This window comes from Stomoxys calcitrans, chromosome 1 (genome assembly GCF_963082655.1).
Source record: "Stomoxys calcitrans chromosome 1, idStoCalc2.1, whole genome shotgun sequence".
NCBI lineage: Eukaryota > Metazoa > Arthropoda > Insecta > Diptera > Muscidae > Stomoxys > Stomoxys calcitrans.
In genome coordinates this window covers 250,051,159-250,066,678 of record NC_081552.1, presented here as the reverse complement: position 1 = coordinate 250,066,678, position 15,520 = coordinate 250,051,159, and the positions used below count along the sequence as shown (strand labels likewise).

Here is a 15,520-nt window from a genome sequence, read left to right as displayed (position 1 = left end):
AGTTTCCACAAGAAAACAAAATCCCATGGCAACCTAAGACACAATGTTACAAATAATCTAAACACCAAAGCACATAAGTATGCATACACTAACACAGCCACTAACACATCGAACGAAAATCAACAAATTTCATAAAACATTTATGGGTAATGAAAAAATAACAAAGAATGTATTTTTTTTTTTTGCTCTTTACAAACTATTCCTTTAGATAAAATATTCCTTCTATCCCTTACAAATATCCCCTGACCAAACGGATTCAAAGCGCATACAAAACAATGATGCAACATGGCAAGAACCGCCTCTAGCTGTGGTTAATGTGAGTCTATTCGTAAGCCTTGTGTGGGGAAAAAGAACAACGGGCGCTCTTAATGTACATTTCTATGTCCGTCAGTTATAATGTGGCACAACATTTGTGATAAGAACCAATGCAAATTACTTTCAGTCACCCTAGTGATGTTGTCTTCCTCCTCACAAATATCTTTAAGCCATTTATAATTTCTGGGAATGCTGCAACTTTCTCTATTCATACCAAAGTTTCTTCCTAAACCTCTATGTCCTTTGTTCTCTGTTAACGTGTCCTTAGCAACTCATAACTGATAACTGTTGGTGTCTGCGTCTTTTCTTAAAAGTCTATGTTTTTGCGTATTCATGTCCTTTGTGTTTAATCAATCAGGAGTCCATTGTCCTTTTCTTTAGATGTTACTTTGAAGTTCATATATTTTTCTTATCAATTTTTTATTATTGTATGATGACTTGTTTTTTTTTCTTGGTTTTGATTTAAATATATTTTTAAAATGTTTTTGATATTTATTTTATACTTGTATGTCAATGGTGAAATGTTTTTGTAATGGTCTTAAACACATGTGAAATTTATGTTTTGATAAAAAAATACATTTTTTAGTTTCTAACTGAAAATGCAAAAAATTCTTCATCGTTAGAAGAGTAAGTCTTATACGAGTCTCTTATAAAAGGTCTCTAAAACTAATCATGTAGACCTCTTGATATCCCTAGGCTCTTGAGTTAAGCAGAAGTTTGTGTATGGCTCAAAAGTGCGCAGGTTGACGTGATTTCGCAGAATGTCAGGTACTATTGGGTTGCCCAAAAAGTAATTGCGGATTTTTCAAAAAGTCGGCATTGACAAATTTTTTCACAGCTTGTGACTCTGTAATTGCATTCTTTCTTCTGTCAGTTATCAGCTGTTACTTTTAGCTTGCTTTAGAAAAAAAGTGTAAAAAAAGTATATTTGATTAAAGTTCATTCTAAGTTTTATTAAAAATGCATTTACTTTCATTTAAAAAATCCGCAATTACTTTTTGGGCAACCCTAGAAATATGGAAATCGCAACGCGTCACATAGGTTCAAATGGTTACAAAATTGAAAATAAGTACACAACTTTGTATCTGTTGATCTGAGGAAGCCACCGTAGCGCAGAGGTTAGCATGTCCGCCTATAACGCTGAACACCTGTGTTCAAATCCTGGCTGGAACATCAGAAAAAATTTCAGCGGTGGTTATCTTCTCCTAATGCTGGCAAAATTTTTGAGGTACTTTGCCATGTAAAAACTTCTCTCCATAGATGTGTCGCCGCCGTTCGGACTCGGCTATAAAAAGGAGGCCCCTTATCATTGAGCTTAAAATTTAATCGGACTGCACTCCTTGATATGTGAGAAGTTTGCCCCTGTTCCTTAGTGGAATGTTCAAAATTTGCATTTGCATGGGGGACAGTCCTCACTTTTCCCAAATTTGGGTATCAGGTCCATACACTAGTTCAACAGACTTTAATTTGATTACCCAGTATAATCCCAGTCGGCCTACATATTTTTAGAATTAGATCATAAGTAGTCGACAGTAGAGTACCATACTGCCAAATAATTATCAACAAAAAATGCAAAATTTTCCCAAGAACTTTCCTCAGGGGCAAAATATTGGGTTTGCCAAAAAGGAATTGCGGATTTTTTTAAAGAAAGTAAATGCATTTTTAATAAAACTTAGAATGAACTTTAATCAAATATACTTTTTTTACACTTTTTTTCTAAAGCAAGCTAAAAGTAACAGCTGATAACTGACAGAAGAAAGAATGCAATTACAGAGTCACAAGCTGTGAAAAAATTTGTCAACGCCGACTATATGAAAAATCCGCAATTACTTTTTGGGCAACCCAATATATATCAAATAATTACCAATAGAGTCACATATTACCCCCAAAAGGGAGGGCCTTTCCGAAACTTGGTAACAAATTTTGGTATCAGATTCACATTCTACTCCAAAAAAAACCTTTCATTTGAGCCCCATTTTGTCTCGATCCACCCAAAAAACTCCCAATGGACATAGACTGCCATGTTTGAGAGGTGTATTTATGCCTTATGCCCAAGTGATGATACAAGTTTCGTATTCTATTCCCAAATACCTTGCATATGAGTCCTATACTGCATCAATCGGGTGGGGTTTGTGGTAAAGGGGAGGGACCGCTTACCCCTTATTCTATGGTGGCGAGTATAAAATAGATTTGCATGGACCATTTAACCCATTTTTATACCCACCACCGAAGGATAGGGGTATATTAATTTTGTCATTCCGTTTGCAATACATCGAAATATCCATTTCTGATCCTATAACGTATATATATATTCTTGATCAGCGTAAAAATCTAAGACCATCTAGACATGTCTGTCCGTCTGTCCGTTGAAATCACGCTACAGTCTTTAAAAATAGAGATATTGAGCTGAAATTTTGCACAGATCCTTTCTTTGTCCATAGGCAAGCTAAGTTCGAAGATGGGCTATATGGGACTATGTCTTGATATAGCCCCCCTATAGACCGATACGCCGATTTAGGGTCTTAGGCTCATAAAAGCCACATTTATTATCCGATTTTGCTGAAATTTGGGATAGTGAGTTGTGATAGACCAGTTAATATCCCTTTTCAATTTGGGCTAGATCGGTTCAGATTTGGATATAGCTACCATATAGACCGATCCGCCGCTTGAGAGTCTTAGGCCCATAAAAGCCACATTTATTATCCGATCTGTCGATTTAAGGTCCTGCGCCCATAAAAAGCGCATTTATTGTCCAATGACGCCGAAATTTCGGACTGTGAGTTGTGTTGGGCCCTTCGACGTCCTTCCTCAATTTGGCTCAGATCGGTTCAGATTTGGATATATCTGCCATATAGACCGATCTCTCGATTTAAGGTTTTGGGCTCATTAAAGGCGCTTTTATTGTCCAATGTCACCGAAATTTGGGACAGTGAGTTGAGTTAAGCCCCTCGATATACTTCTGCAATATGGCACCGATCGGTTCAGATTTGGATATAGCTGTCATATAGACCGATCCACCGATATAGGGTCTAAGGCCCATAAAAGCCACTTTTATTGTCCGATTTTGCTGAAATTTGAGACAGTAAGTTAAGTTAAGCCCCTCGACATACTTCTGCAATACAGCACAGATCGGTTTGGATATAGCTGCCATATAGACCAATCTCTCGATTTAAGGGTTTGGGCGCATAAAAGACGCATTTATTCTCCGATGTGGCCGAAATTTGGGACAGTGAGTTAAGTTAAAATCCTTGACATATTTCTTGACATACCAAATCGGTTCAGATTAGGATATAGCTGCCATATAGAACGATCTCTAGATTAAAGGTTTTGAGCCAGTAAAAGGCGCATTTATTGACTGATGTCGCCAAAATTTGGGACAGTGAGTTGTGTTGGGCCCTTTGACATTATTCTTCAATTTGAATATAGCTGCCATATAGACCGATCTGTAGACTTAAGGTTTTGGGCCCATGAAAGGCGTATTTATTGCCAGATGTAGCCGAAATTTGGGACAGTGAGTTGTGTCAGGCCCTTCGACATTCTTCTTCAATTTGGTTCAGATCAGTCCAGATTTGGATAAAGCTGTCATATAGACCGATCTCTAGATTTAAGGTTTTGGGCCAGTAAAAGGCTCATATATGGGCCGATGTCGTCGAAGTTTGAAGCAGTTAGTTGTGTCAGGCCCTTCGACATTATTCTTCAATTTGGCTCAGATCAGTCCAGATTTGTATATAGCTGCCATATAGACCGATCTGTAGACTTAAGGTTCTGGGCCAGTAAAAGGCGCATTTATTGACCGATGTCGCCTAAATTTGGAACAGTTGGTTGTGTCAGGCCCTTCGACATTCTTCTTCAATTTGACTTAAATCGGTACAGATTTGAATATAGCTGCCATATTGACCGATCTCTAGATTTAAGGTTTTGGGCCAATAAAAGGCGCATTTATTGTCCGATGTCGCCAAAATTTGGGACAGTGAGTTGTGTTAGGCTCTTTGACATATTTTTTCATTTTGGACCAGATCGGTCCAGACTTGGATATAGCTGCCATATTGACCGATCTCTCGATTTTAGGTTTTGGGATAGTAAAATGCGCATTTATTGTCTGATTTCGCCGAAATTTGGGACAGTGAGTTGTGTGAGGCTCTTCGACAACTTTGCCCGATTTTACTGAAATTTGGCACACTGTGACTTATGTTGGGCTTTTCGACATCCGTGTCGTCTTTAGTTCAGATCGGTTTAGTTTTAGATATGCCTACTGAAAATATCAATGGTTTGTTACACACAATTGAACATTGACTTGTACTTATTAGTATTTGGCCCAAATCGGAACAGAATTCGATATAACTGCTATGGGGCATAAGGTATGCATTTTTCATAGGATTTTGACGAAAGGTGGTTTACATATATATCCGAGGCGGTGGGTATCCAAAGTTCAGCCCGGCCGAACTTAACGCCGTTTCACTTGTGCATTTTCAATTTCAACATCACAAAAAATCTTTGCAAAATTTCGAGGGACTAGCCTTTCTCAGTTGAAAGTGAGCACTATTTTCACAAACTGATGGACAGACACAAGGACTTTGTTCAATAGACTTGAGAGGTCAAAGCGGTATACAATATCCTAAGGAAAACTCTATAGGGCATTTTGTAAACATTTTGAAATTTTTAAGCCTTCTATGTGGAGTATAAGAAATATTTTCCGAAAATTGCTTAGAAATATTTTATATTAGAATAGCTCAGATAATCTTTATAGAATTATTGCCTGATTTTAAATACAACATAGTTGAGAATTTACTAATATTTTCATTTCCCTTTTTTTACATTTTGCTCAAACATTTTCCTCGCTTTTCTAGACCATGGTTAATCATGGAAGAGTTGAACTGCTGGCCCATCCTCTAAGTCAAAAATATCTACAAATGAAATGGAATTCCTATGGCAAATATTTTCATTTGGCTAATTTGCTAATTTATTCCATATTTTTATTATTCGTAACTATATATTCATCGCTGATGATGAATGGAGTAAAGATACAAACAAGGCTGCTCAGTGAAAGTTTCAATTATAGCAGTTACAGGTAAGTAAGGTGAAGGTTTCAAAAAAAAACTCTTCAAAAACAACGCATTTTATGAATTTGTTTTTTTTTGTCTTCCTCCTATTGTTCTTGCCAGGAAAAACAATCTTGACTGTGTTAGGTATTTCAATGAACATCCTTCCAATGATAGTTGGCATCGTGATTGCTATGAGAGTATCCAACAATCGACAGCCATTGTGGTCTGTGCTTTCATTGTCGTCATTTACATAACCCTAAGTGCACTGCGAGAATTCGTTCAAATATATCAGCAACGTTTGCATTATATTTTGGAAATTGTCAACTTAATATCATGGATTCTATACATATCAACATTGATCATGATTTTGCCAGCATTCAAATCGGATGGTGGCATTACAAATGTTCATTATTCGGCAGCCTCAATATCGGTGTTTCTATCGTGGTTTCGTTTGTTGTTGTTTCTGCAGAGGTTTGATCAGGTAAGAAGAAAGAAAATTACAGTTTTATTAACCCATTAAATATTAGAAGAAGCCTTTGGAGCTTAATGTGATAACAGGCTAAGAGTTTTTAAATCCTGTGACAAATTTTTGAATTCCCATTAGTTTTTGAGAGATACTTATTTTCATTTGTAATTGTCTACCACTTATTGACTTGTTTTCTTCTTTTTCTTTTAGGTTGGAATCTATGTGGTCATGTTTCTAGAGATCCTTCAAACCCTAATCAAGGTACTCTTAGTATTTTCAATACTAATCATTGCTTTTGGTTTGGCCTTTTACATACTGCTGTCTAAGGTGGGTCATTGATATTTTTCTTTTTTTTTTAAATAAAGAAAATTGCTTCTGTTGTTACTTTTTACAGATAGTGGATCCTCAACCGAATCATTTGAGCTTTTCCAATATACCCATGTCCTTGCTGAGAACATTCTCCATGATGTTGGGTGAATTGGATTTTGTGGGAACTTATGTCAATACCTACTATCGTGATCAATTAAAAGTTCCTGTCACCTCATTCTTAATATTAAGTAAGTGGGCAATGAAATGAGTACTTAAAATTGGTATGGTTGTCTTAAACAAGAATAAGTTATAGTCCGATTCGGACCTTAAATGAATGCTGAACATTGTAGAAGTCATTGTGTAATATTCCAGTTCATTCGGATAAGAATTGCGCCTTGTAGGGGCTCAAGAAGCAAAAACGGGAGATCGTTTTATATGGAAGCTGTATCAAGCTATTGATCGATTCAGACCATATTGAACACGCATGTTGAAGGTCATAGGAGAAGCCGTTGTACAAAATTTCTGCCAAATCGAATGAGAATTGCGCCCTCTAGAGGCTCAAGAAGTCAAGATCCCACATCGGTTTATATGGCAGCTATATCAAGTTATGTACTGATTTGCTCCATACCTAGCACAATTATTGGAAGTCATAACAAAACACCACTTGCAAAATTTCAGTCAAATCGGACGAGAATTGCGCCCTCTAGAGGCTCAAGAAGTCAAGATCCAAGATCGGTTTATATGATAGCTATACCAGATTATGAACCAATTTGAATTATACTTAGCGCTGTTGTTGGAAGTGATACCAAAACACCATGTGCAAAATTTCAGTCAAATCGGACGAGAATTGCGCTCTCTAGAGGCTCAAGAAGTCAAGATCCCAGATCGGTTTATATGATAGCTTTACCAGATTATGAACCGATTTGAATTATACATAGCGTAGTTGTTGAAAGTGATACCACAACACCACGTGCTAAATTTCAGTCAAATCGGACGAGAATTGCGCCCTCTAGAGGCTCAAAAAGTCAAGACCCAAGATCAGTATATATTGCAGCTATATCAAAACATTGACCGATTTGAGCCATACTTAGCGTAGTTGTTGGAAGTGATACCAAAACACCACTTGCAAAATTTTCAGTCAAATCGGACGAGAATTGCGCCTTCTAGAGGCTCAAGAAGTCAAGATCCAAGATCGGTTTATATGATAGCTATACCAGATTATGAACCGATTTGAATTATACTTAGCGCTGTTGTTGGAAGTAATACCACAACACCACTTGCAAAATTTCAGTCAAATCGGACGAGAATTGCGCCCTCTAGAGGCTCAAGAAGTCAAGATCCCAGATCGGTTTATATGATAGCTATACCAGATTATGAACCGATTTGAATTATACATAGCGTAGTTGTTGAAAGTTATACCAAAACACCACTTGCAAAATTTCAGTCAAATCGGACGAGAATTGCGCCCTCTAGAGGCTCAAGAAGTCAAGACCCAAGATCAGTATATATGGCAGCTATATCAAAACATTGACCGATTTGAACCATACTAAGCGTAGTTGTTGGAAGTGATACCAAAACACCACTTGCAAAATTTCAGTCAAATCGGACGAGAATTGCGTATTTTTGCAAAATTTCAAGCGGCTAGCTTTACTCCTTCGTACTTTCGACAGACAGACGGACGGACAGACGGACATGGCTAGATCGACTTAAAATGATATGACGATCAAGAATATATATACAATACTTTATGGGGTCTCAGGCGCATATTTCGAGGTGTTACAAACAGAATGACGAAATTAGTATGCCCCCATCCTATGGTGAAGGATATAAAAAACAGTGGCAAAAGTAATGGGTTCGGCCCACAACCATAGGTTCTGGTAAAAAGGTACACAAATTAACTACGTTAATATTCATATGTGGACGATTTTAGTGAATTCAAATTCGATTATGATTTAAGCTTGCAGGGACAGGAAGTTATGTTTCACGTACCAAACTTGTAGACGGGCCGTAGGTTCGAAATGGGGCCTGACTCCTAGGATAGTTCACTGGCTCTACAGGAGCGTGATTAGACCAATACTTACTTACGCCTCAGTAGTTTGGTGGACTGCTATGGAGAAAAAGTGCAACATAAGGACCATACAACAGGTTCAGAGAACATGTTGTCTTGGCATAGGCGCAGCGATAAGGACTTCGCCCACTTGGCACTGGAGACTATTCTAGATATCCGACCCATTGACATACAGATTAAATGTGAGGCAGCCACAGCGACTATGAGACTTAAGGCGGTGGGAGAATGAATTGAGGATGGGAGCAGCTCATACCATGGCGGTATAATCAAGGCGACGATAGGAAACCTGGAAGGAAGGGAAGAGGTTTTCGATCGGATAACTGAGATGAACCTTGAAGTCGAGTGCGGGGCACCGCTGCCATCGGCACAGTCTTCGAATGACGGAACCCTAGTATTGCCATCTGGAAGATCATGTGACACGGATGGATCAAAGCTAGAGGACAGAGTGGGCCTGGGGGTTTACATTGAGAATCCAGAGACTGAGATCTGTTTTAGACTGACTGACCATAATACGGTCCTGCAGGCGGAGATCCGGGTTGAGAAAATCAAAGAAAGATATATCGAAACATGGACCCATTTGGCCAGATTACTCTCCCTACTGACCCGCAGCAACAAGTGAAATTTGTGCAAAATTTCGAGCTGCTAGGTTTACTTGTTCCAATATTAGCGCAATTTTGACAGAGAGACGCACATGGTTGGTCGGCTCAACTAAATATATAATATCAATCTGACTTAAAAGGTCTAAGATCAATACTGCGAGTGGTTACAAACAGCATGACGATGTTGGAATTTTCCCAATGCTATAGCTATATTATTATATGGGTTGCCCAAAAAGTAATTGCGGATTTTTTTTAAAAGAAAGTAAATGCATTTTTAATAAAACTTAGAATGAACTTTAATCAAATATACTTTTTTTACACTTTTTTTCTAAAGCAAGCTAAAAGTAACAGCTGATAACTGACAGAAGAAAGAATGCAATTACAGAGTCACAAGCTGTGAAAAAATTTGTCAACGCCGACTATATGAAAAATCCGCAATTACTTTTTGGGCAACCCAATAGAAAATGAACCATGAATTGCCAGGATCATTATGTGACATTCCTCTCAATGCCTCTATATTTTAGCAAATTATTTCATCAATTTTCAATTGTTGCTAATTATATTTAAATTCCGCCTTTTTTTTAAGGTGTTTTTATGATCCTAATGCCTATACTGCTCATGAATTTACTCATCGGTTTGGCTGTTGGCGACATCGAATCTGTGCGCCGCAATGCCCAATTAAAGAGACTGGCCATGCAGGTTTGTACGAGCGTTTTTTTTTAACAAAGTTTGCTTATTTATACATTTTCTCTTTTTTCGTTTGCCTTTTACAGGTGGTTTTGCATACCGAATTAGAGAGGAAACTGCCCAAAATGTGGCTGCAGAAAATTGATAAAATGGAATTGATCGAATATCCAAATGAAACCAAATGCAAATTGGGTTTCTTCGATTTCATTTTGAGAAAATGGTTTTCAAATCCATTCAGTGAAGATAGTAAGTATCTTATACACTCATAGAAAAAAGTTAGCTGAAAATGGCAAACTCCGTCTGCTGAATATTAGAAGTTATGTTTTGCTGCCATTGTAACAGTAGTTCTGCTATTACAGCAGTAGTACTGCAATTTCAGAGTAGCAGGCTAACTGCTGAAAAGTCTGTTGTTTGCTGAAAACGACTGCTGCTTAATTATGAAGGGGGATGTTAGAAGACACAAGTGAAAGCGTGCCAAGTTCGGCCGGGCCGAATCTTATTTACCTTCCACCATGGTTCGCATTTTTTGAATTCTTTACCCGGCATCTCTTTTTAGGCAAACAAACGATAAGAATTGCAATGCTATTGAAGCTATATCAAGTTATGGTTTGATTCGTACCATAATTGAATTGAATGTTAGAGACCTTAGTAGAAGTTATTGTGTAAAATTTCAGCCAAATCGGATAATATTGGGATGCCCAAAAAGTAATTACGGATTTTTTAAAAGAAAGTAAATGCATTTTTGATAAAACTTAGAATGAACTTTAATCAAATATACTTTTTTACACTTTTTTTCTAAAGCAAGCTAAAAGTAACAGCTGATAACTGACAGAAGAAAGAATGCAATTACAGAGTCACAAGCTGTGAAAAAATTTGTCAACGCCGACTATATGAAAAATCCGCAATTACTTTTTGGGCAACACAATAACTATGCCCCTAAAGGCTCATGAAGTAAAATAGAGAGATCGGCTGTATTAGACTATAGACCGATTCAGACCCTATTTGAAACGTATGTTGAAAGTTATGGAAGAAGCCGCTGTACAAAATTTCATCCAAATCATATAATAATTACGCCCTCTAGAGGCTCAAGAAGTCAAGATCCAAGATCGGTTTATACGACAGCTGTATCAGGTTATAGACCGATTTGAACCATACTTAGCACAATTGTTGGAAGTCATAACAAAACACTTTGTGCGAAATTTCAGCCAAATCGGATAGGAATTGCGCTCTCTAGAAGCTCAAGAAGTCAAGACCCCAGATCGGTTTATATGACAGCCGTATCAGGCTTTATACCGATTTCCACGATACTTAACACAGTTGTTGGAAGTCATAACAAAACACGTTGTGCGAAATTTCAGCCAAATCGGATAGGAATTGCACCCTCTAGAAGCTCAAGAAGTCAAGATCCAAGATCGGTTTATACGACGGCTATATCAGATTATAGACCGACTTAAACCATACTTAACACAATTGTTGGAAGTCATAACAAAACACGTTGTGCCAAATTTCATTCAAATCGGATAGGAATTGCACCCTCTAGAAGCTCAAGAAGTCAAGACCCCAGATCGGTTAATATGACAGACGTATCAGGCTTTATACCGATTTCCACGATACTTAACACAGTTGTTGGAAGTCATAACAAAAAACGTCATGCCAAATTTCATTCCAATCAGATAAGAATTGCGCCCTCTAGAGGCTCAAGAAGTCAAAACCCAAGATCGGTTTATATGGCAGCTATATCAGGTTATCGACCGATTTGAACCATACTTGACACAGTTGTTGGATATTTTAACAAAACACGTCATGAGAAATTTCATTCCAATCGGATGAGAATTGCGCCCTCTGGAGGGTCAAGAAGTCAAGATCCAAGACCGATTTATATGGCAGTTACATTAAAACATGGACCGATATGGCCCATTCACAATCCCAAACGACCTACACTAAAAGAAGTATTTGTCCAAAATTTCCAGCATCTAGCTTTACTCCTTCGAAAGCTAGTGTGCTCTCCAAAGACAGACGGACGGACATGGCTTTATCGTCTTGAAATGTCATGACGATCAAGAATATATATATCTAATAGGGTCTTAGACGAATATTTCGAAGAGTTACAAATAGAATAACGTATGCAATAAATAACAACAAAACGTTTGCCTTTCGGGTGCAGAGTGGTTGTGCGACCGCAACCTTTCTATACCCACCACCGTAGGATAGGGGAAATATATTCATTTAGTCATTCCGTTCGTAGACCGATCTCCCGATATAGACCGATCTCCCGAAAAATCGGACATAGCCAATTGGATATAGCTGCTACATATACCGATTTTCCGATAAAGGGTCTAATGCCCATAAAAACTTTATTTTTCATCCGATTTTTCTGAAATTTGCAACTGTGGTTTATTTTAAGCCTCCCGACAGCTGACGTAAATATGGTTCAGATCGGACTATATTTAGATAAAACTGTCATATAGACCGATCTCCCGATAAAGGGTCTGAAACCCATAAAAGCTTTATTTTTTATCCGATGTCGCTGACATTTGGAATAGTGAGCAGTTTTAAGCCACCCAACATCCGACCCAAATATGGTTTATATCGGACCATAGTTAGATACAGCTGTTATATAGACCGATCTGCCGATAAAGGGTCCGAAGCCCATAAAACCTTTATTTTTTAACCGATTTTGCTAAAAATTGAAACAGTGGGTTATTTTTAGCCTCCTGATATCCGACCTAAATATAGTTCAGATCGGACTATATTTAGATATAGCTGCCATATAGACCGACCTGCCAATAAAGGGTCTGAAGCCCATATAAACTTTATTCATTACCCGATTTCCCTGAAATATGAAACAGTGAATTTTTCTGAGCCTCACGATTTCCCACCTTAATATGGTTCAGATCGGTTTATATATCAAAAAGATCAATATTTTGTTCTACAAAATTAAATATTGACATATATATTAGACCACTCAATGTGCGTGCCGAATTTGGTTGCTTAAGTTACCCAATTTTCACCGGATTTTGACGAAATGAGATTTACATATATACCCGAGGTGGTGGGTATCCAAAGTTCGACCCGGACGAACTTAATAACCTTTTATATGTTTTTATTTATATTCTTTCCAAAAATCTTCTCTTTCAGTTTATTTCTTCTAACAAACCCATCATAAATTAAGCAGCAGTAATTTTCAGCAAACAACAGACTCCAGTTGTTTACAGACAGTTAGACTGCTGTTCTGAAATTGCAGAACTACAGCTGTAATAGCAGAACTACTGCTGTAATAGCAGAACTACTGCTGTAATAGCAGAACTTCTGTTGTAATTGCAGAACTACTGCTGTAGTAGCTGCAAAATTAACTACTAACAATCAGCAGATAGTGTTTGCTTTTTTCAGCAGACTTTTTTGTATGAGTGTAACCTCCATCATAGGATGGGGGTACGAGTATACAAATTTTTTGTCAATTCGTTTGTAACACCTCGGCATATTCGTCTAAGATCCCATAAAGTATATATCCTATTAAACGTCATGACATTTTAAGACATTCTAAGTCGATCTAGCCATGTCCGTCCGTATGTCTCCTAGAGGGAAATGGGCCTTAAGGCGTCCCTCCCCCATCCGTCCGTCTGTCAGTCGAAAGCGCACTAACTTTTACATAAGTAGAGCTAGGCACTTGAAATTTTGCACAAATACTTCTTATTAGTGTAGGTCGGTTGGCATTGTAAATGGGCCATATCGGTCCATGTTTTTATATAGCTGCCATAAAAACCGATCTTGGATCTTGACTTCTTGAGCCTCTAGAGGGCGCAATTCTTATCCGATTGGAATGAAATTTTGCACGACGTGTTTTGTTATGATATCCAACAACTGTGCCTAGTATGGTTCAAATCGGTCCATAACCCGATATAGCTGCCATATAAACCGATCTTGGGTCTTGACTTCTTGAGCCTCTAGAGGGCGCAATTCTTATCCGATTGGAATGAAATTTTGCACGACGTGTTTTGTTATGATATCCAACAACTGTGCCAAGTATGGTTCAAATCGGTTTATAACCTGATATAGCTGTCATATAAACCGATCTTGGGTCTTGACTTCTTGAGCCTCTAGAGAACGCAATTCATATCCGATTGGAATGAAATTCTGCACGACGTGTTTTGTTATGATATCCAACAACTGTGCCAAGTATGGTTCAAATCGGTTCATAACCTGATATAGCTGCCATATAAACCGATCTTGGGTCTTGACTTCTTGAGCCTAGAGGCTAATAATATAATAATTGCGTTCTCTAGAGAGAACGTAATTATTATCCGATTTGCCTGAAATTTTGTACGACGGATTCTCTCATGACCATCAACATATGTGTTTATTATGGTCTGAATCGGTCTATAACCTGATACAGCTCCCATGTAAATCGATCTTTCTATTTGACTTCTTGAGCTCCCAAAGGGCGCAATTCTTATTCGAATTGGCTGACATTTTACACAGGTCTCCAACATATAATTTAATTGTGGTATAAACCGGATCATATCTTAATATCGCTCTAATAGCAGAGCAAATCTTTTCTTATATCATTTTTTGCCTAAGAAGAGATGCCGGGAAAAGAACTCGACAAATGCGCTCCATGGTGGAGGGTATATAAGATTCGGCCAGGCCGAACTTAGCATGCTTTTATTTGTTTTAATTACTACTTTATACCCTTTCGTTTTCCCCATTCATTGCGCAGGTTCCATGGATGTCCTACAATTCGAAAACAATGACGACTATATCAACAACGAATTGGAAAAACAACGACGTAAACTGCGCGATATAAGTCGCGTTCTTGATCAACAACATCAGCTACTGCGTTTAATTGTCCAAAAAATGGAAATCAAAACCGAAGCCGATGACGTCGATGAAGGCGTATCACCGAATGATCTACGCAGCACCAATAATCACAGCAGTAGCGCCAATGGTTCGCGTTGGACCTCGCCGCGTATTCGCAATAAGCTAAGGGCAGCACTAAGTTTCAACAAAGGCATATAGGAGTTGCGAAGGAAGGCGGCACTCAACGAACTTGTAAAGTGTTAGTAGTACTATGTAGGCTATAGCTTAAATATGAGAAATGGTGTGATTGAAATAAACATTTTTAAATCTCTTTCCAAGTACCTCTCAAGGAACTAAAGAAAAACATAGAAGAAAAGAAACAAACAAAAAACAAAAAATTAAGAGCTTAGATATATATAAATTGTAAGAATTTGTGTTTAACAGAATTTAACACTGCAAACATTATAACTAAATGTGAAAGTACATTGGAATGGTTTCCCCTGACTTGAGTCAACCATCGGTGTAAGACGATTTTAAGCGATTTGCTCCCCCACGGCTTCACAGCCCGGTCCAAGTATACATTTATGGCTGAGACATGTCTTTGCATAGCATATTTTTAATGGATATTTTATATATGTATTTTAGTAAGAATTGTAAATAAATTTTTGTGCACATAAAAATGTTATGCTGGACGGACAACTCAACGAGCTGTTTTATTCCCCACGATACTTCTGTACTTAATTGGCACTTACCGGCCATGTGAATGTGTAGTCAAAAATGGTAAATATTGGGTTGCCCAAAAAGTAATTGCGGATTTTCATATAGTCGGCATTGACAAATTTTTTCACAGCTTGTGACTCTGTAATTGCATTCTTTCTTCTGTCAGTTATCAGCTGTTACTTTTAGCTTGCTTTAGAAAAAAAGTGTAAAAAATGTATATTTGATTAAAGTTCATTCTAAGTTTTATTAAAAATGCATTTACTTTCTTTTAAAAAACCCGCAATTACTTTTTGGGCAACCCAATACTTCAACTTTTCGAGCCAGCTTCTAGCATGATCGTCCTCAGCAGGATGATAATAAGATCACAGGATAAGCTATGGCCAAGTGTGAAAATTTGATTGTTTTTGATCGGATGCTTGAGTGGTTCTTCGTATCTTTTATATAAAAACCAATAAGGAAAGGCAAAAGTCGGTCTGTGCCGACTTTATAATACCCTACACCTACCCTATATATACAT

The 15,520-nt window shown here is 37.7% G+C and overlaps 1 protein-coding gene across 5 annotated transcripts in view; it reads left to right on the top strand.

The window, feature by feature from the left end:
* LOC106092715 (transient receptor potential cation channel subfamily A member 1) overlaps positions 1–14,987 on the top strand; it is a 144,437-nt gene extending 129,450 nt beyond the window's left edge. For 3 of the 5 annotated variants that reach the window (XM_059363599.1, XM_059363590.1, XM_059363597.1), the window contains 7 exons: positions 5,163–5,383; positions 5,478–5,838; positions 6,034–6,150; positions 6,218–6,380; positions 9,386–9,498; positions 9,573–9,732; positions 14,204–14,987. In XM_059363599.1, the coding sequence (XP_059219582.1) occupies positions 5,163–5,383; positions 5,478–5,838; positions 6,034–6,150; positions 6,218–6,380; positions 9,386–9,498; positions 9,573–9,732; positions 14,204–14,502 (1,434 nt within the window). In that variant the 3' untranslated portion in view covers positions 14,503–14,987. Of the gene's footprint in view, positions 1–208; positions 317–5,162; positions 5,384–5,477; positions 5,839–6,033; positions 6,151–6,217; positions 6,381–9,385; positions 9,499–9,572; positions 9,733–14,203 lie in introns of all 5 variants that reach the window. The other 2 variants (XM_059363604.1, XM_059363598.1) reach the window with 1 other exon arrangement.
* Positions 14,988–15,520: the final 533 nt, after the last annotated feature.